At 39.8% G+C, this 21,991-nt stretch overlaps 1 protein-coding gene across 1 annotated transcript in view; it reads right to left on the reverse strand.

The window, feature by feature from the left end:
• Positions 1-21,991, reverse strand: part of GNPTAB (N-acetylglucosamine-1-phosphate transferase subunits alpha and beta) — a 112,321-nt gene that overhangs the window by 51,837 nt on the left and 38,493 nt on the right. The window contains exons 2-5 of the mRNA XM_007958305.2: positions 21,739-21,824; positions 10,784-10,903; positions 9,721-9,762; positions 3,215-3,420 (exon numbers count right to left, since the gene is read on the reverse strand). Coding sequence (XP_007956496.1) covers positions 3,215-3,420; positions 9,721-9,762; positions 10,784-10,903; positions 21,739-21,824 — 454 coding nt within the window. The remainder of the gene's footprint in view (positions 1-3,214; positions 3,421-9,720; positions 9,763-10,783; positions 10,904-21,738; positions 21,825-21,991) is intronic.

Below are 21,991 nucleotides of genomic sequence, written 5' to 3' on the forward strand. Positions count from 1 at the left end.
TAGATTCTGAAAATTATAGCCTGGTGGGATGGCTACCAATCCTATGCAACAGTTTGTTTGCATGTATACCATAAAAGTATAGCTGGTGATATGGAAAAAGACCAGCTTACTGGTCTAACAGAGACTGGTGGCCCCTAGTCACCCTTTGGGTCTAGAACTGAACCCATTCCAGTGGCTCAACTTTCAGCCAAATAAGTCTATGATGTGAACAATTGCAGGTAGGAAATCCTTAGAACAATCAACCATCAGAGATCAGAATGACAATATTTGCACAGGGAGATAGTTCAGAGGGCAGGAACGCATAGGAAAGAAGGACCCAGAGGAAAGGTAATCACAGGGGGGAAGTGGAAGGAGAGCTATTGCATTATGGGGATTGCAATCAATGTCATGAAACAAAATGTGTATGAACTGCTGTATGGAAAATGAATTTGCTCTGTAAACTTGCACCCAAATCACACACACAAAGTATAGTTGGTGAGAGCTGGAGAAAAGTAAGCCTTGTTTTTAAAGGCACACTGAGCACTAAGAGTATAAGTTCACCGCAGATAAACTGTTAAGACATATCTGTGTGTGTGTGTGTGCGTGTCTCTTTTGAGGTAGTGGGTTCTAGCTCTGAGACTTCTTTAACATTTTAGAAAGCAAAGATATTATTTTGATGTTAAGGAGTGCATGACCCAAGCCATGGTCTTTTCATTGCTCCATGTATATGTGAAAGCTGGACAATGAAAAAGAAAGATAGATGAAGAACTGGTGCATTTGAATTGTGGTGCTGGTGAAGAATACCGATTATCTGTGAACTGAGAGAACAAACAAATTAGTCTCAGAAGAAATACAACCAGAATGCTCCTTAGAAGTGAGGATGGTGAGACTCTGGCTCACTTACTTTGGACACATCATCAAGATCAACTGCTAGAAAAAGACATCATGGTTGGTAAAGTGGCTGGTGAAGGTGAGCGAGGACCTCGTGAGATGGACTGACAGAGCAGCCAAAACAATGGACTCAAATACAGCCACTATCATGAAGATGGGCGATGTTTCATTCTGTTAGACTCTACATGACTTGGAGTCAACTCAACAGCAACTAAAAGCAGCCTTGTAGATTAGAGAATTCTAACAGATGATACACATACACACACAGTCTCAAAGACAGCTAACAACATCTCATGTCATCCTCATGGAGAAAGCAGAGACAAATGGGTTCACTGAGATGGATTACAACCTAACCAATGACTGCCTGGATAGTGTTGAATTATAAACACAAAAATCAATCTGCAGACAGAATTTAGAGGATAACAGGTCTGTCTTTCTGAACCATCCAATCAAGGATTTAGGAGATATAGATGCATTCTCATGAAATCTGTAGATTCATATAAAGATGACAGAGAAGTTACTACCCTGAATAACAAAGCAAGAATTACCAAAATTTTTTACTCTTTGGAGCAATGATTCAAATCTGGCAAAATAAAATCTCCTATAAACAAAGGTAAGGAGTTCTGGAAGCATAGTGCCTGAGGCATTTGATTGCTAACCACAAGGCTAGCGGTTCAAACCCACCAGCCACTCCTCGGAAGGAAGATGGGCGATCAATCCACTTCCATAGTGGTACTGACTCGGAGACCCAAGGAGAGGTCACTATAAGTCAGATCTGACTCAATGACAGTGCGTTTGGTTTTTGTATAAACAAAGTTAAGATTTTTAACTTAGCACCAAAAATCCAACTATAAAAGCATAAATTAAAAGAGGTGTTGAAGTATTCCAACCAAACCAAACTTTGCTCCCATAGTCAAGACAATTCTGACTCACAGAGACCTTACAGGACAGAGTAGAACTGCCCCATAGGGTTTCCAAGCCATAAAATTTTTATGGAAGCAGACTGCCTATCTTTCTCCCACAGAGTAGCTGGTGGGTTCATGGCTCCAACCTTTGGGTCAGCAGCCCAATGTTTTAACCACAGCATCACCAGAGTGCCTAAGTTTAAGCGTTCAGTACGAGTCTTCAATGTGCTATGGCTACACTGTATTGCTATAGCATGGGTTGTGCTTTTAAACAAAAGTTCAGTACATAGAACAAGAAAGCTGGAAAACCTTGTTGAGCGGGCCTTCAAAATATCCAGAATCCAACCACTTCTCATCACTGTCACTGTACCTCCATGATCCAAACCACCTTCCACTCTCATCAACTTACAACGTTAGCCCCTTACAGTCTATTCTCATCATGACAGCCAGCCTGATCCTTAATCAACATAAGTCAGATCACACTACTTCTCTACTCAAAACCCTCCAATCACTTCTCATTGTACTTCCAAATTGAAGACAAAGTCCTTGTCATAGCTATCAGGGCCTACACCATTCTGTCCCCCATTGCTTCTCTCGGTTCATCTCCCGCCCCTTCTCCCTTACTCACTCCATTACAATCACACATACATCTGAAGACACTGATAGCTGCAATGTGATAGGTGGGAGAGCAGAGGTGCAAGTATCAAAGGGAAAAACCAAGGCAATGAAAGATGAGTTCAGAACACCAGAAAGAGAACGAATCAAGGAAATCAGAATTTTCAGATATCTGACAGTTTGTGTGTTAGACAGATTGGGGGAGACTTTTCCAGGCAGCCAGAGCTAGAAGTCTATTGCTGGAGGCTGTGTGAGGGAACGCAGGCTGATGGAAAGGAAATGAGGTGAGCAAGAAAGGGAAGCATCTGAGAATCTGCTGCAAAAACAAAAGCAAGCTGTATGTGAGGTTAGTTGTTAGTTATGGAGATAAGAAGAATGAGGCAAAGGTGGGGCCATAGACTTAAGCTGAGGGCTATGACATTCACAAAATGGGAAAATGAAAATAGGACTCGGTATTGGAAGGGGAACATGACGTGTAAACTGAAGAAAACAATTTTGCTGTGGAGTTACATGGAGGAAAAATGAGCCTCCAGAGTAACTCAGAGCCAAGAGAACAAGTAGCTCTGGGAGCCAGAGGTAGGTTCCCTGGCGTGGCACAGAAAGTAAAGTATGTGGCAGACCACAACACATGCGTTCTCCTTCTGAGTCAGGGCTGAGATGCAACAGCGGCTCTTCTGCTTCTCTCTGTACCTTTTCAGTTTCTCAACTTCAGAGAGATTTCTCAAAAGTTGAATCATTTCTGTTTCACTCAGTATTCTGTTATTCAAATATCCAATGATAATGTGATTTAAAAAATATCAGTTTAAAAAAAAAAAAGATCTTACCATCCTTAGTGCTGTCGAAAACAACAACTGAGACATTAGTAGAAGGGTTTTTTGGCTTTGCGACATTGAATATGTCACTGGCAGAATGAAAAGAAGGATGGAGAGCTGGCAGGTCCTTGAGCGTGACGTTGGCTGGCAGGGCTGGGTCCAGGATGAGCATTGGCACCTTAATGCAGTGGGTCAGCAAACACTCCAACTGCTTCTCACTGGAAAGAAATGCCAACATGCTTATATAGACATTCTAGAAAATCTAATCATGACAGAAAAGCTTGTTGATGCTACTAAATTTTCCAAATTTTCTTCAAAGACAAAGAATTGCATCCCAGGAATATAAAAAGTTAAGTAAGGTGGCAAGTATGCTATAAAATTATTAAGCAAAGATAACTCTAGAGAGAGGGAGCTTCCAATCACCTTTCCCTATTCTATTAATAAAACAAGACTGCCACCAAAATTTATTCACTCAAATATGCACAAGAAAATAAGTACTTCATTAGTACTGTTTATAAGTTTATTCATAATTCCAGTGAATCCCATGATCAGACAGATTAGGGAGCATGAAAATTCTAGTTACAGAGGTGCCATTTTCCCAGATACAACTTACCAATTTCAATTAGAATACAATTAAATACAGCAGATATGAAACTACACTGAAACAAACAAAAGCAAATGTGAAGCAAACATGACAATATGCCAACATAAATTCATGTGAGATATTTTAATCTAAATATGAGGCACAGCCAGAGCTTCCAATAAAGGAGTAAACAAAATGGCTAGATAATTCACAAATTGGGAAGTACAAATAGTTAAACATATAAAATTGTTCAACCTTACTGAGCAATGAAATTAAAACAATGAGTATTATCTTTTATTTACTAAATTAGCACTCCTAAAAAAATGTTATTGTGTTTACAGTAAAACTAATTCTTCTCAAACACTGCTGGTATCATTCCAAATTGGTACCTGTTAAATATGAGCCTGCCACAGGGCCTTTGCACAGGCTGTTCCTATCCTAGGACCATTCTCCTCCTACTTATCTACACAGTGAAAGCAATTTGGTAATACACAGATCCAGAACCCCACAAACATATAAATGCTCAGATTCAGTAATCCTTCTTCCAAGAATCTAGTCCAAATAAGGACAGATAAAAAAACCAACTTACACAAAGGAATGCCATAGAACCAAATATAAATATTACAATGAAAATATGGAAATGTCCAATACTCAGTAAATTAAAGTCAATTTATGCCACTCCTCGGAAGGAAGGTTGGGCAATCTACTTCCGTAGTGATACTGCCTCGGAAACCCAAGGAGGGGTGGCTATGAGTCGAGTCCAACTCGACGGCAAATAACAACAACAATGGAATATTATGCAAGTATTAAAATAGATAAAATATGAAATATCAAGATTATATATCAATATGGAAATATATATGATAACATAAAGTTAAAAAAAGGAGGACACTAAAGTGTATAAGGGAGCTCTGCTGGTGTAGTACTTAAGGCATGTGACTGCTAACCAGAAGGTTGGTGGTTCAAACCCACCAGCAACTTCTTAGAAAGAAGGTTGGGCAATCTACTACTGTAGTGACACTGCCTTGGAAACCCAAGGAGGGGTCGCTATGAGTTGGATCCGACTCCGTGGTAGTGAGCTTGGTTTGGAAAGTATACAGAACCGAGGACTTCTGGTAAGATGGCGGAATAGACAGACAAGCTACACAGACCCTCTTCAATAAAGAAAAGAGACACCCAATTGACAAACATACATCCTGGAGCCCTGAGCTTTGAGAGGGAGGATACAGAAGTAGATTAAATACTTACTACTAGAAAAACCTGAATGAAAAAAGTCACCAAGGAAACAAATGGAACTCCTGACTGTCAGCTATCCTGACAATGTGGCCTATTTGAATATTACAAGTGGTGTTAAGACCTGGGCAGTAACCTAAAAATTGCCCTGCTTGCCAAGAGCTGCATGGACAACTGCATTGTTGGCTGATGACTGAGAAGGGAAACAGCAAAAAAGGAGATAAACTGAGCTGTGGACTTCCAGCTGTCCAGTGGGTGAAGGCATTTTGAATATTTGTAAGCCGTGCAGCCATTACGGATGTTTGAAGTGGCAGTATTCCAATTCCAGTGACCAAAGAATACACTCTGCCTGCTGAGGACAGCAAAGGCAACAACAATGAAGGCTGACGACTGGAAAGGTAGGATATTTCCCCATTACTCTTATACGCCACACCCTCTTGGTGAATGGCGGTGTGGCCATCTCTCACCTCCACCCACCTTCTGGACCACAGGGATTCCATCCCAGTCTGTGTGCTCTAATGGAGTCTGAGTGCCCTGCCCCTGCCCCAGAAGGATTTTGTTTTTAAATTATTCTTTTTTTCTTCCTTTTAATTTTTATTCTTTTTCCCTTCCTTGTTTTTCTTTTTGAATTTTTCTGGTTTTTCTTTATTATTCTTCTACTCTAGCTGTTTTCTCTAATTCCACACTCCCCAGATACTGTGGGTTTTTTTTTTTTCTTTTTCTATTTATATTTGTTTTGGCTTTTTAAAGTGTTTCATTAAATATTTCTTCTCATTTATTGCCTTTCCCTTTTTCTTTTCTGTGATAGTTCCTGTGTTCATGCAGTATGTGTTTTTTGTCCTCGTATTTTTACTTTATTTATTTTTTTGAGTATTGTTTTTATCTAACAGAGTGGGAGACAGCAATTGTGCCCATAAGAGCCAACTATATATACTTGCACCTCCTGCAGCCCCACCTACTGAGTGAGGACCACAACTTGATTCTATACCAACCAGCCAGCAACAGACAATAGCCAATACAAGCCCGTCTCACCCTTAAATGCACTTCACAAACAGCTAACAGAGATCCGTGCACCTACTCTCATTCTCTGTAACACCCACCAGGAGACAGCTGGCGAGTGCTTAAATGGTGCCAATTAGCAACCAGAGGAGCACAATATGCTGCTTACTCAGATATATCAGAACAAAACAAAGGGAAAAAAATCTTCGGTGAATCACATCAACATACGCTCACCAATTAAATATAAATACCATGACATCACAATGTCTCAGAGACAAAAGACCATCACAGTCCACAGAAAGAAGCATGATAAAGTAGTGGAAACAAGGAACCAGGATACTGACCCAGAAAACAACCCTGAGGAAGAAGCAGCATTGGAACTCCCTGATAAGGAAATCTTAAGAATTTTATTTAGGTACCTTCAACAGACTGAGAGGGAGTTCTGGTAGTGTAGTGCCTAAGGCACTTGACTGCTAACCAGTCACTACTCGGTTTGAACCACCAGCCACTACTCGGAAGGAAGATGGGGCAATCTATGTCCATAGTGATACTGCCTTGGAAACCCAAGGAGGGGTCGCTATGCGGTGGCTCTGACTCAATGGCACATAACAACAACAACAACAACAGACTGAGAGACAGATCCAGGAAAACACTGACAAATATATTTTTCCCCTATAATAGTTGTACTTAATTTTGGGCTAAAAACTAGCAAAAGGAGGATCAAAAATGAGCAATAGAATATATGCAAAATACTGATACCCAGGAGGGTGCAGCCATTTTGAACATTTACAAGCAGTAGCCATTTTGGATATTTAAAGTGATCAAGGGTGCAGCCATTTTGAATCTTTACAAGTGGCAACCATTTTGAATTTTAAAGTGATAGCATTCTTATTTGGATACCAGCGACCTAAGAATAGGCTCTGTTTGCCAAGGTTGGCAGGGACATACAAGAGGCTGACAACAGGAAAGGAGACAAGTGGTGAGTGTATAAGTGTTGTCAACTAGTGAATAGAGGAACACTGCACAGATCACATACAAAGAAAACGAAAATCGTTGGGAAGTCGTTCCAGCATACAATCACCAATTAAATATAAATACTAAAACGTCACAATGCCTCAGAGACAACAGAGCATCACAGTACACATAAAGAAGCAAGATAAAGCAGGAGAAACAAGGGACCAGGATATGGACCCAAAACACATCCCTGAAAAAGATGCAGCATTGGAACTCCATGATAAGGAATTCAAAAGAATTGTATTTCGGTATCTTCGAGGATTGAGAGACAGATCAAGGAAAACACAGACAAAACCCTAGAAGAATTTCGGGAGAAAATACCAGAATGAAATGACAAAATAAATGAAAAATTAGAAATGATTCAAAATCCACAGACAGAAATCCAGAAGATTAATACTAAATTTTCAGAAATAGATAAGACATTGAATGGGCAAAGGAACAGAACTGAATCAATGGAACACAGAATTAGGGAGACTGACTGCAAATACCTGAACACTTCTTTGGAAAGGGATAAATTAGCAAAAAAGATCAAAACAAAATGAAGAAAGCCTAACGTTCATGTGGGATACCATCAAAAGGAATAACCCACATGTAATCGGAATTCCAAAACAGGAAGACACAAATAAAACCACAGAAAAAATTGTCGAAGATTTGTTGGAAGAGAATTTTCCTGGTATGATGAAAGATGAGAATATACCCATTCAAGAAGTCCAACGAACCCTAAACAGGATAGTCCCCAAAAGAAAATCACCAATACATACCATCATCAAACTCACCAAAACCAAAGACAAAGAATCCTGAGAGCAGCACAGGAAAAACACAAAGTTACCTACAAGGGGCAACCAATAAGACTAAGTTTGGATTTCTCGGCAGAAACCATGCAGGTGAGAAGACAATGGGCTGGTATATATAAAACCCTGAGGGGGAAAAATTTCCAACCAAGAATTATGTACCCAGTAAAACTGTCCCTCAAATATGATGGTGAATTTAGGACATATCCAGATAAGCAGAAATTAAGGGAATTTGTTAAAACCAGACCAACCTTCCAAGAGATGCTAAAAGGAGTCCTTTGGACAGAGAAGCAACAACAGCAAACAACTGACCACTAACACACATGATGACATAACCCAGAAACCAACCCAGCTATCTAAGTATCCAAAGTAAATAAGCCTACAAGATTGTAAACAGGGAACCAGAGACATCAATTGACAAATGAGGACAACTACAACCCAAAAAGAGGGAAAAAACTGTGTTGTTACAGAACTCCTAGATGGTAGGGAAGTCAAGACAACTACAAGATAGAACGGACTGTTCTGAACTTGGGAAGAAAACTTTATCACAGGGTAACCTCAAAGAAAAATGATAAACTTTCACATCAAAATAAAAAAGAGGACCAGCACAAATATCTAGCAAACACTAAAACAATAGCAACAAAGAAAGTGATAACATGATTCATAAAAAAAAAACGAGCTCAGCACAGAAAATTATGTGGAACAAGAAATCGACACCACAAAAAAGCAAATAACAAAAATGACAGCAAAAAACTCATATTTACCAGTAATTACATATCTGACAAGAGACTTATCACTAAGATTTATAGAAAACTCCAACGCCTCTACATCAAAGGAATTAACAATCCAATTGAAAAATGGGCAGAAGACATGAATAGACACTTCACCAAGGAGGATATTCAGGTGGCCAGCTAATACATGAAGAGATGCTCACAATCACTGGCCATCAGAGAGATGTAAATCAAAACAACAACGAGATACCGTCTTACTCCAGCACTGATGGCAAAGCTCCACAAGACAGAAAATAACAAATGCCAGCAGGGATGTGGAGAGATTGGGACTCTCATACACTGCTGGTGGGACTGTGAAGTGATACAACCACTGTGGAAAGCAATATGGCGTTTCCTTAGAAAGCTGGAATTGGAGATACCATTTGACCCAGCAATCCTATTAGTAGGTATATATCCTAGAGAGGTGAGGGCCAGGACAGGAACAGATACATGCACACTCATGTTCATCACAGCACTATTTACAATAGCAAAAAGATGGAAACAACCTACATGCCCATCAGCGGAAGAGTGGATGACCAAACTATGGTACATACACACAATGGAATGCTATACAGCACTAAAGAATAATGTAGAGTCTGCAAAACACCGCATAATATGGATGAACTTGGAGGACATTATGCTGAGTGAAATAAGTCAATCACAGAAAGACAAATATAGTATTAGTTCATTGTTGTGGAGGGTCAAGGAAAGGTTTATATATGGAGAGAAACTTTCTTTGTTGGTTGCCAGGGGTGGGAGAGGAGAGAGGGAACAATGCAAAAAACAAAAACAAAAAAACCAAAAAACAAACAAACAAAAAACCGCACTGACCCATGTCACTTTAGTTCTGTGTATTTCACTGTACACAAATTATATTTCAATAAAATGCATTTAATTAAAAAAAAAAAGAGTGGCCTCCAGCTTCAGTGGGCTGGAAGCAAGAGGCAGAGCTAAAGCCTGCCTTCAACTCAGCCCCCAGTACTGGCACTTTGAACTCGGACTTCAAGCCTCTTAAACTGTAAGAGAATAAAAGTAAATAAATACTGATACCCAACAAAAACAAGGGATAATCTGGAAATTTCACTTAGTTCTTCACTTTTATATTAGAGGAAAAGCAAAAATGCTTACCTCTTTTTAGTTGGCTCCGTTGTGTTCTTCCCAAGGATTTCTCTAATCAAAAGCAGATAGAGATTATTACATATGCATAGACTAGTGCTATCCCCAAAATGCGACTAAATGTGGGCTTACCAGTTACTGTGTTGGAACTAACCTATTGGTAGAAGGTACTACAATGCTACAGACTTAAAAATACATAATAAATTACATGTTTTAATGAAACAGTATCAGTGACATATCAACTGAGGCAGTTTACTTAAAACAGAAGTGTTTACATTTTACTATAAAAACATGGTACCAGGCTGTTCAAATCATTCTTGTGCACTGGGAAGGTTTTAAATCCTCTAAAAAGAGAAAGAAACAACTTGTTGCAGTATGATGTAGCCAGTTACCTGCAACAGAGAACACTCATAACACTTATAAAGGGGTAAATGGGAAAGTTCTCAGCAAATGCTCCTGTGGAATCAAGAAGAGACTACATCAGCCAGGGCCCTACCTCAAAGGCTCCTCTGCAGCCCACTGTGGATGAAAGAAACAAAATGAAGATTTTTTGTTTTTGTTTTTTTAAATTCCAAAAAATGCTCCCGATTCCGTAGTGTACTATTTGACACTAAAAAGAATATACTTCTCTACTAGCTTTTTCAAATGGAAAAAAATTAAGCCTAGAGGCCCATTTTATTTTTCAAGAAATAATCTATCTTACTGTGAAGGTATTATGCATAATGAAAGCTTATTTCATGAAGAAATCATCATGCCTGGGACTCAGAATTGTTAAGCAGGAATCACAGGGCTCCCTTGGGAGGTTCCCTCACCCTTAGGCCCTCAGAGACCACGCCATGACTACAGCTCAACATTTACATCTAACAATGGAAGAGGCCAGGACCTCACAGAAGCAGCAGGGTCCACCTCAGGCACCAAAGAACAAGGGTGGGGCAGGTGACTGTCAAAATCTGGTAATGGATTTGAAACACAGATTTTGGTTAAAGTAGCATGGGGGATACCATCTGATTCTTATCAAATACTCTGCTACTTGTATGGTAGGACACTGTGCAATTTATTTTCAAATCAGTTTTACCTCATTGCTTTTTGCTCCTCCTCCATCTGTTCTCTGACTTGCTTTAGTTCCTTTAGCAGTTCAAGATCAGTGCCGTTGACCCAGGTGTAGACCACATCAATCGGCATGGGCAGACAGAGTCTAGGACAAAGCCAAAAGTAGTCCAGCTTAAATGCATGTCTTCCAGTGTCCATCTATACAACAGAGCTAAGGGGGCAAAGTTATGATAACTTCTTAGCCAAAGCCAAACATCCTGAGGGAATGGGTCCCTGTGCCCACAGATTTGAGGCCATGGTCACAGGGTACATCAAGCTCAACTGGCATAACATACAACACAAAAACATTGTCCTATATTCTACTTTAGTGACCAGCAACTGGCACCTTTAAAGCTGAGAAGTGGCCATGTAAAACGCAACTATGGTCTCTTTTCCACTGGAGTAATGAAGAAAACCAAAGACACATGGGAACAATTAGTTCAAGCGTCAGTAGACCCTGGGAACCTGAGCCTACATGACACCGAGACCAGAAGTACTACATGGTGCCCAGATACCACTGTCAACCACAGAAAGTGATCAAAATTGGAGCTGATGGACAGAGTGGGAGAAAAATATGGAACAAAACTCAAAATCATAATTACTGGTCTGACAGAGACTGGTGAAACCCCTAAGACTATGGCCCCTCATCACCATTTGGGTCTAGAACTAAACTCACTCCTGTGGCTTCTAGCCAAACAGGCATATAAGGTGAACAATCTCACCAGGTAGGGACACTCCTTAGAACAATCATCCATGGGAAATCAGAAGGGCAGTATTTGCACAGGGAGATAGCTCAGACAGCAGGAATGCACAGGAAAGAAGGACACAGGGAAAAGGTAACAACAGGGGGGAAGTGGAAAGAGAGCTGTTACATTATGGGGATTTTAATTAATGTCATGTAACAAAATGTGTATGAACTATCGTATGGAAAATGAATTTGCTCTGTAAACATTCACCCAAATCATAATAAAAAGAAAAAAAAAAATGCATTTCTTTCAACTGGAAGATACTTTTCTTTGCGTGAAGACTATCACACAAAGATTATACTTAAAAGTTACTCTTAAAAATCAATGCAAAAGTAATCCAATCATGTCACAGCCAGCTACCCAGAGGGACCGAGTAGTTGAACCTGTGGGCTTGGGACCATTGTCACAGGGGACATCCAGCTCAACTGGCATAACATACTACACATTGTTCTACCTCCTACTCTGGCGAGTAGTGACTGGGATCTTTTTTTTTTTTTTTTTTAGGATTTGGGTGAAGATTTACAGAGTAAATTCACTTTTCATAGAGCAGTTCACATATACTTTGTCTCATGTCATTGACCAAAATTTACAATGCAGCAGCTCCCCTCCCACTTCCTCCCCATAGTTACCTCCTCCCAGTGTCCATCCCTTCATACTCTTCTGTACCCTGAGCTATCTCCCTGTGCATAAGCAGCCCTTCCTTCTCCCACGATTGTTCTCTCCAGGGCGTGTGTCTACTTGAGGTAAATGTTTAACTCACATGCCTGTACTTTGTTTAGCTGGAAACCACAGTTGTGGGTTCAATTCCAGACCTGAAGGGCAGCTAGGGGCCATAGTCTCAGTGGTTACACCAGGCTCTATTGGACCAGCAAACCTGGAGTGACTGGGGTCTTAAAAGCTTGCAAGCAGCCATCTAGATGCAACGATGGGTCTCTCCTCGTCCAGAGCAAAGAAGAATGAAGAAAACCAAAGATTCATGGAAACAATTACTCCTAGCTAGTAACTGGTACACCATGCAATCTGTAGCCTATACGACTATGAGACCAGAAGAGCTAGATGGTGCCCAGCTACCATTGTCAACCACTCGGAGGGGGATCTATATAGGAGATCCTGGATAGAGAGGAGAACAATGTGGAACAAAACTCAAAATCATTTGGAAAAAAAAAGGGGAGGGGGCACCAGGTTTGCTGGTCTAATAGAGCCTGGTGGAACCACTGAGACTATGGCCCCTAGCTGGCCTTCAGGTCTGGAACTGAACCCACACCTGTGGCTTCCAGTCAAACAGAAGACAGGCATAGGAGTTGAACATTTACCTGAGGTAGATACACTCCTTGGAGAGAATAATCATGGGAGAAAGAAGGGCTGTGTATGCACAGGGAGACAGCTCAGGGAGCAGGAGTGCATGAAGGGATGGACACAGTGAAGAGGTGACTATAGGGAGGAAAGTGGGAGGGGAGCTGTTACATTGTAGTAAATTGTAGTCAATGTCATGAGACAAGGTGTGTGTGAACTGCTGTATGCAAAGTGAATTTGCTTTGTAAATTTTCACCCAAATCACAATTAAAAAAAAAAAAAAAAAAAGGAATTCAATCGTGGCATTATCATAGAATTACATTTTCAAATGGGAGCCAGACGTTACTCTGTCACCTTCTCTGTGAGCTGTGTTATGTACACTAGATACTTTATGTCATTTTTATCATTTGATCCTCACAATCACTTCCATTTTAAAAGCTGATGGGGATGGTGGTCATAAACTGCTACCACTTCACAGCTTAGTGAATGAGGAAGCAGGGACACACATACAGCCAATGCAGAAAAGAAATCAAAAGCTTAAAGAACAAGGCTTTATTTTGATGTCTTTGCCTGGTTTTGGTATCAAGGTTATGCTTGCTTCATAAAATTGAGTTAGGGAGGACTCCATTTTCTGTGTTTTTTTAGAATAGTTTGAGTAGGACTGGTATCAGTTCTTCTCTGAACATTTGGTAGAATTCTCCAGTGAAACTGTCTGCGCCAGAATTTTTTTGTTGGTAATTTTTTTTATGACCTGTTGCAGTGTAGTTAATTACCTGGTATGGCTTTTCTAGCCATTAAGTCTTTGTAAACTCCATGGTGGAATTTGCTGTGAGCAACTGAGGAGCTACTGATTGCAAATGTCATCCACCTGGGGTATTTCTGTTGGGAGTGGCAAAAAACAATGTTCTAGAAAGTTCACTCTCCCTCAGGTGCTTAGAATTCTGATGTTATGATTGGTTAGTTTGGCCACTCTGCCAGGCTCAAAAGAAGGCCTCCTAGAGGCAAAAGTCTCTTTCTCTCTCTCTGACTGCTGGTTGAGAAGGACATGCTGCTGAGAGAAAATGATCCTGAGAGACACACACTGCTGTGAAAGAGACACTGAGAGACATGGGCTGCTGAGAAAGAGACACCAAGAGACATGCATTGCTGAGACAGACACTAAGAAACACACATTGCTGGGAGAGTGGCTGAGAGAAACTGTTGGCTGAGAGATGACAGACTGAGAGAGACTGAGTGATTTTCTGAACTTGAATTGTAGCCTGGTGCTTCCCTAATAAACCCCATAATCTGTGAGTTCTGTGTAGCAACTGCAGTGAATTATCGAACCCAGCAGAAAGGTGGTGAGTGCTGTGGGAGGAACGGTTGGTGTCAGGGTTGGAAAAAGGGCTGGAGGGAGGCAGCATGTCTGGCCTGGCAGGAGTAAGCTTTGGGCTACTGATGGTGATTCTGTCTTCCTCTTGTGGGGTTAGAGAGGTCAGAAGATGTGGTCTCCCTGCCCCTTTAGCACCTGTTCAATTTCCTCTTTTGCTATGGATCTGTTCAATTTTTCCACCTCAGTCTGTGTTAGTTTAGGTAAGTGATGTGTTTCTAGAAATCTGTCCATTTCTTCCAAATTTTCAAATTTGCTGGAGTACAGTTCTTCATAGTATCCTGATATTATCCTTTCTATTTCAGTTGGTTCAGTCATGATGTTGCCCATTTCGTTTCTCATTTGTGTTATCTGTATTCCCTCCCTCTTTTCTTTTGTTAAGTTTGTCAGTGGTTTGTCAATTTTTAGCCTTTTCTAAAAACCAATTTCTAGTCTTGTTGATTTTTCCTATTTTCTGTTCATTTATTTCTGTACGAATCTTTCTTATTTCTTCTGGTGACTGCAGGCTTTCTTTGCTGCTCTTTTTCTAATTGTTGGAGATGTTGGTTTAAAGTGCTGGTTTTGGCTCTTTCTTCTTTTTTGATCTGTGCATTTATTGCTATAAATTGGCCTCTGATCACTGCTTTTGCTGTGTTCCAAAGATTTTGATATGTTTTCATTCTTGTTTGATTCAGGAATGTTTTTCTTTCTTCTGTTACTCAGTCATTCTTAAGGTGAGTGTTGTTCAGTTTTCATGAGTTTGCTCTTTTTCTGTTGATCTTCCTATTGCTGATTGCTAATTTTATAGCACTGTGATGTGAGAAGATGCTTTGCAGTATTTCAATGTTTTTAAATTTATTAAGACTTGCTTTATGGCCTAACCTATGGTCTAACATGGAAAATGTTCCATGTGCACTGGAAAAGAATGTATATTGTGCTGCTGTTGGGGGAAGTGCTCTCTAGATGTCTATAAGGTCACGTTGGTGGATTGCATTGTTCAATTCTTCTGTGTCTTTGTTGAGTTTCTTTCCAGTTGAAGAACTAGGCTTTACTTTAAAAAGTTATTAAGAGTTCCCAATGAAGACCCAGCCCTATGTTATGCTGCAGCCTTCCCCTGCCCTGTCACGCCCAGGCCTCCCTATCTACCTCACTCTGTTTCTTCTTTTTTATAACACTCAGCATTTTTCTAACATATTAGACAATTAACTTGTTACCTACACTGTTAACCTTCATGTCTTTGGTTCTCTAAATTATCCAAGCACTTAGAAGAGTGTGTAATAGATGGTTGCTGAATCAATCAATGATGTATTAGCATAGAAGACGTTCTTGAAACTATTTCCATAGTAATACTGCCTCAGAAACCCAAGGAGGGGTTGCTATGAGTTGGAGACACCTTGATGGCACAAAACAACAATAAGATCCCAGGTAATGCTGATGCTGCTGATTGGTAAATTATACCTTGAGAACCGCTTATATGTTCACATTTTAATAAAAAAATTTTTATTAAAAGTTCCCCCCATTAAAAATGTTGGTTCTATGAGTTCATTACTCTTGTCCACCATTATATCCCTGAGGCCTAGGATAGGCCTGGTACATAGGTGGAGCTCAGTGTTTGTTAGATAAACAACTACTGGCTCACATGGTCAATATATATACATCAGTCTTTCTCATTTAAAAAAAAAAAAAAAAAAAAAACCTGTCTTACATTACCCACTTGTAAATTATCCAAGGTCATTTCACACTCAACTGCCCAGGTGATCTATGCACAAACTAAAAACTAGTTTTAAAAACTTATCTTCAAAACAGAAGTTTATAAAAAAAAAGGGGGGGAAAAAAGAATGAGACATTCTGAAACTTTCTTGTAAACGTAATTAATTATCTGCATATTAAAGATATTTTATAGAATCAAGAGTTGTCATACACGTTTAGTTGAAGGAAACAATAAGTGTATAATTAATGCATATATTGGCTCTTCTGTCAAATAAGGTTGCATTTAACGATCAATTTGCAATTTGCTTCTCTGGTGTAAACTAACAACACTAAGGAGATCATGTGATCTGCTTATGGTCGGTGAGTCAGTTGTTTGTCGACTATTAGACATGGTCACACTAAGTCTGAGTCTTTCCTTCTAACCACTAGACCACTATCTTAAGTTTACAGATGAGAAGGAAGCCTTTATCTTAAAGAGGAAAACTAACCAAGTCACCCATGACTCAGATCCAAAGCAGTGGTAACTGTTACAACTTTTATTTTAATCACCGTTTAATTTAACTGAACATTAAAGTCACTTAATAGTCCCTTAGTTTTACATTCTATAAAGTAGATAAGAAAACCTCTACCTTAAATAGTTACCTTAGAACCAAAGAGTTGGAAGAAGTTTTATGTTTAATCTAATATACACACTTTACAGATGACAAAATCAAACCCCAGATTAACATAATGGCTCATAATACAAAGCAGTAGATAATGTACATAGTCACATGTTACTGACCTACAGAACAGGTTATTTTTCATTCAGGACAAAAACACATTGAAAAGATTTGTAGAGAAATATCCAAAGAGTGAAAACTTCCAGTAAGTAATATATTTTAAAACATTAAAATGTGATGTTACATATGATCCATTTATTTGTCATAAAAATTAGGCAATTTTGAATATCCCTATGTAAAAAATCAAACTGTATTTATTGCAATCTAATATTTGGAGGGGAAATATTTAACCCAAAAGTTGAAAAAGAAAAAAATCCTTTAGAGAGTAAACAAGAGTATTTGATTAAAATTGCTGGCCTCAACATTTGGATTTTCTAAGGCAGACTTTTCTTTCTAAAAGCTTAAGACTTCTTAAGAACAGGAATCCACGCAACTCAAGCACAGCTCACAAAGTGCTGCAGTGTCAATCAATTAGGAATTTTTCTTAGGAAATTCAGTAGTTGTTAAGTTGAAAATTGGAACTAGAACTGTATCTCATTAAAAAATCTTGACTGCAGCGTGGTTCTCAGAGTACGGTCAACCAGCACCAGCAGCTTCAGTATCACCAGGGAACTTGTTAAAAATGCAAAGTATCGGGGTCCCCGGGAGACATACAGACACAGGAGCTCTGGGGTGAAGCACAGTAGGCTGTTTCTACAAGCCTTCCACTGGGTTCGGCTGCAGGCTCAAGTCTGTGACTGTTCTCAAACTTTTCAGTTTCAGGACTACTAAAAATGATTGAAGACCTCAAAAAGCTTTTGTTTATAGGTTATAACTATCAGAATTTGCCATATAGGAATTGAGATATTTAAGAATATTAATTCATTGTTGTTGTTATGTGCCATCAAGTCAGACTCGACTCATAATTCATTAGTAAATAGTAATAAACCTTCACAGTTAACAGGTATAACTTCTTTTTCTTTTAAATGAAAATACCTGTATTTTCCAAAACAACAACCAAAAAATTTAGTGAGCAGAGAGACATTGTTTTACATTTCTGCAAATCTCTTTCGATGTTTGGCTTCATGAAAGAGAACTAGAGCCTCATATCTGCTTCTGCATTCAATCTGGTTCCACACATTTGGGTTGAGGTCTGTGAAGAAAATTCAACCTGTCACACAGACACGTTGTTGTTAATTTGCCGCCGAGTCAGACCCGACTCATAGCGATCCCTCCTTGGGTTTCCGAGGCGGTATAACTACAGAAATAGATTGCCCAACCTTCCTTCCAAGGAGTGGCTGGTGGGTTTCAACTGCCAGCCTTCTGGTTAGCAGTCAACTGCCTTAGGCTACCAGAGCTCCTACATAGTGGTCAAAAAGCCTGTGCGTAGTTGGAAAGGCGAGATAATTGTGGTTATTCTTTAATATGACACCAAATAATTGTTAATTTCTTAAAGGTTAGTTGCAAGGTAGAATCTGGAAGCATCAATAAACTTTTTGTGTTTATTCTTGTACTTTGAATGAGTCTAGGAGGAGCCCTGGTGGCGTAGTGCCTAAAGCATTTGGCTGCTAACCAGAAGGCTGGCAGTCAAACGTCCATAGTGATACCACCTTAGAAACCCAAGGAAACCCAAGGAAAGTTGGATCCGACTCGATGGCAGTACATTTGGTATTTTTGGTTTGGTTATGCTCATGCAAGATTCTGTAATATTATGCAATAGTTATCTGGGAAATATTGGCTTACTGAGTTGGGTAGATCTGCCAAATGTTGACATACTTCCTTATATAATATTAACTAATGTGATTTTTTTTTCTTCGATAGCAACATAAATCTCATCAGAAAAATCTTTTAAGTTATTGGGAAGATGTCAAATTCGCAGTTTTCCAAACTTCTAATTTTCACTTAAAAGCTCAAATTTCATCACTGGCAACAAACACTGGTAGTTATTTTCTTTCAAGTGATAAGGCTACCTTGTTCATTTGCAAAAAAAAAAAAAAAGAAAAAAATCCACAAAATAGTCAAGTCTGTATAATCACAGTCTGCCTGTCAACAGCCCTTTCAAGTAACAAGTAATGGTGCTTCATGAGAAGAGAGGCCAATTTAGCTTGCAACTCAAACAATCACACAAGTGCTTTTCCTTCAGACAACCACCATACTTCAGTACCCAGCCAAGAGTTTCTGTGTGTGTTTCCCATTTCATCACAAAGAATATTAAAAAGCTGTGTACTACTCATGGATCAACATATAGTCAAATTAATAATTTCGCCAGACATTTTTAAGTGAATTTTTTTTTTTCCCTGCAGATACATGGTGATGGTGAATACAATGACTAGTGGTACAGGTTGGTGCTATCACCTTGATTCAGTGGTAAGGGGGAATAGTTTTACCCACCACTGCTTTTACACCATCAGTACAAATGTCAATACAGTGCAAAGGCCAAATAATGTCTTAGTATTGTTATAAAAATAGCTTTGATTTCACAGACACTCCTGAGAAGGTCTGAAAGATCTGCAGGGTCTTTAAGAACTGCTGCTTTAAGGAATTATAAGGGATCGAGCTAAGGAGCCCTAGTGGCACAACGGTTAAGTACTTGGCTGCTAACTGAAAGGCTGGCAGTTAGAACCTAGCAGCAACTCCATGGGATAAAGAGCTGGCAACATGAATTCATAAAGATGACAGCCAAAACGACCCCACGGGATAGTTCTACTCTGTCACATAGGGTCGCTATGAGTGGAATCAGCTTGACAGTACCCAACAACAACAAAAAGGAGATTCAGTTCTCCTTTTTAACTAGCTAGTTGCTTAGAAGTAATTTCCCTGCAGACAGCTGTATCTCAGGGTAATGCTAAAGATTCAACACTAAACCCCTGATGAGAGAGAGAGGTCAGGGATGCCATTCACACCTAGAGTTGCTTTTAGTATCAAAGCACAGGGTAAAGACTTTGGTCAACCCAAGGAATCCCATAGTCCTTCATTGCTGAGCTATTCAGGACTACAATATGTTTCTCACCATGGTCTAATTAGCATGATTTAAAACTACTTATTTGGTAGAAACCACACAGGCACACCACAAAGTGCCTCTAAGTAGGGGACAGGGGCTCTAGAAGAAATGATGATACATAGTCTGGAGGTTCCCAAAAAACTCACAAGCTACTCAAAGGGTACCTGAATTGATACCAATTATCACCTACAGTTATTAGGTTTTCTGGTCCAGTGGGAGTGGAGGGAAGGGTTGATGAGATCTGTTCTCAGGGAAAACTGGACAGTCAGGATCCAAGGATCTTCCACTTCCAGTCGGCATTTAGTCCAAGGTCCTCTCTGGGATTAGCCACTTTTGCTCACAACTCCATGTTTGTTTTGGTCACTGCTGCTCTTTAAACCAAATGCACTGCCATCAAGTTGATTCAGACTCATGGCAACCCTCACTGGGTTTCCAAGGCTATAAATCTTTACATAAATAAATTGCCCCATCTTCCTTCCATAGAGTAGTTGGTGGGGTTGAACCAGTGACCTAGATAGCAGGCAAATGCCTTACCCTCTATCCCACCAGAGTGCCTCACTCGTTCATAATTAGCTGGACAGCATTAAAATGAGAGTCTATCAATACTGCATAAAGTGGCTAAATCAAGCCAACGACTTAGTTTATTTTTTTAAAGTTAGAATGACAATCACCAGTAGCTTCCCCGAGTGAATGAAAAGTGGGAATGGAATGAAGAGGCTTTTACTTTTTATTTTTCTGTCTTGTTGGAACTGTTCTCAACTATAGACATCTATTGCTTTCGTGTTATAAAACTATGATAACTAAAAACTAAAACTGAAAAGGACTCATAAAATTGGCTTTCTCTGCAAGGAAAGAAGGAAGATCAGACAGACTGATTCCATTCTGAGGGCTGTATTGTGAGGAAGGAGAAAATCCCCAAGGAAAAGAAGAAGTAAAGGTAGCATTCAAGAGTGACGACACTGGAGATGTGCACGGCCTTCCGGAGAAAAAGACTCAAACTGTGAGGCTGTTTGCTGCTTCCTCACAGTGAAGTAGGGGAACTGTAACCACAGGGAGGAGTGCAGTCCCAGTGCTCACCACAGGAGCAGCAGTGGCGAGCAGAACAGTGTTACCAGAACACTGGCCTAGCCAGGGCTCATCCTCAAACTCACCGCCGGAGTCAATTCGATTCACAGTGACTCACAGTGACCTCGGGTTTCCGAGGCGGTATCTCTATGGAAGTAGATCGTCCAATCTTCCTCCCAAGGAGGGCCTATTCTAACCAAACCAAACCAAACACTCTGCCGTTGAATTGGATCAGGCTCATAGTGACCCCTCCTTGGGTTTCTGAGGCAGCATCACTACAGAAGTAGATTACCCAACCTTCCTTCTGAGGAGTTGCTGGTGGGTTTGAACCACCAGCCTTCTGGTTAGCAGTCAGATGCCTTAGGCATTGTGCCACCAAAGTTCCCAGAGCTTATCCTACAGGGCATGAAATTACCTTTGACTCACAGAACTGGGGCAATGATAAAGTGCTACCATGTAATTTAAAATGTTCAATAAATTACAAGGGAGCATTACTCTGTGGCTGCTTTTTAATCTATAAAACGTGGGGCTGGAGTTTAAGATTTCTTCCATTGGGAGTAGTTTTTTTCAATATTTTATTTTTGCCATTGTTGTTTTTGAGAATATACACAATAGAACACACACCAATCCAACAGTTTCTCCATGTACAATCCAGTGACGCTGACTACATTCTCAGAGCTGTGCAGCCATTCTCACCTCCCTTTTCCGAGTTGTTCCTCCCCATTAAAATAAACTCACTGCCCTCCAAGTTTCCTATCCTTCAAGTTGTTGTTGTCAATTTGATCCCATGCAGGTAGATCTTAAAAGAGCACAAACTCAAAAGCAGACCTTCTTTACTAGTTAGCTAAACTATTGTTTGGTTTTAAGAAGACTCCAAGGGATATGTTTGGTTTAAAGTTTAAGATTATCTCAGCACAACAGTTTCAGGGGCTTCTCTAATCAGAACAGTCTTTAATAAGCTAAGCTATACCTATAATTTGGAAAGGTCCCATCAAACACTATTATTTTAACAACAGCGGTTTCATGAGTCATCATTTAAATCTACATAATACATCCTCTCCGGAATATATTTTTTCTTACCGATTCTGAAAGGACTTTCCAGCAATATTGTCTCTGTAGAAATCAAACAAAACGTGGTATTGATCTCGGCTCCATTCCAAAACTACCTATTAAAAAAAAGAAGAAACAATGTTTTCTTGCATCAAAAACTAAGGGTACGTGGAGTTCTGGCAAGATGGCGGACTAGGCACAAGGACTGCACAGACCCTCTTCAACAAAGAAAAGGGAAACCAATTAACACAGACACAGAAGATAATCTTGGACCCCTGAGCCT

The sequence above is a fragment of the Orycteropus afer genome, unplaced genomic scaffold, assembly GCF_000298275.1.
Source record: "Orycteropus afer afer isolate SDZICR_OR568_19922 unplaced genomic scaffold, OryAfe1.0 scaffold00918, whole genome shotgun sequence".
Classification (NCBI taxonomy): Eukaryota; Metazoa; Chordata; class Mammalia; order Tubulidentata; family Orycteropodidae; genus Orycteropus; species Orycteropus afer.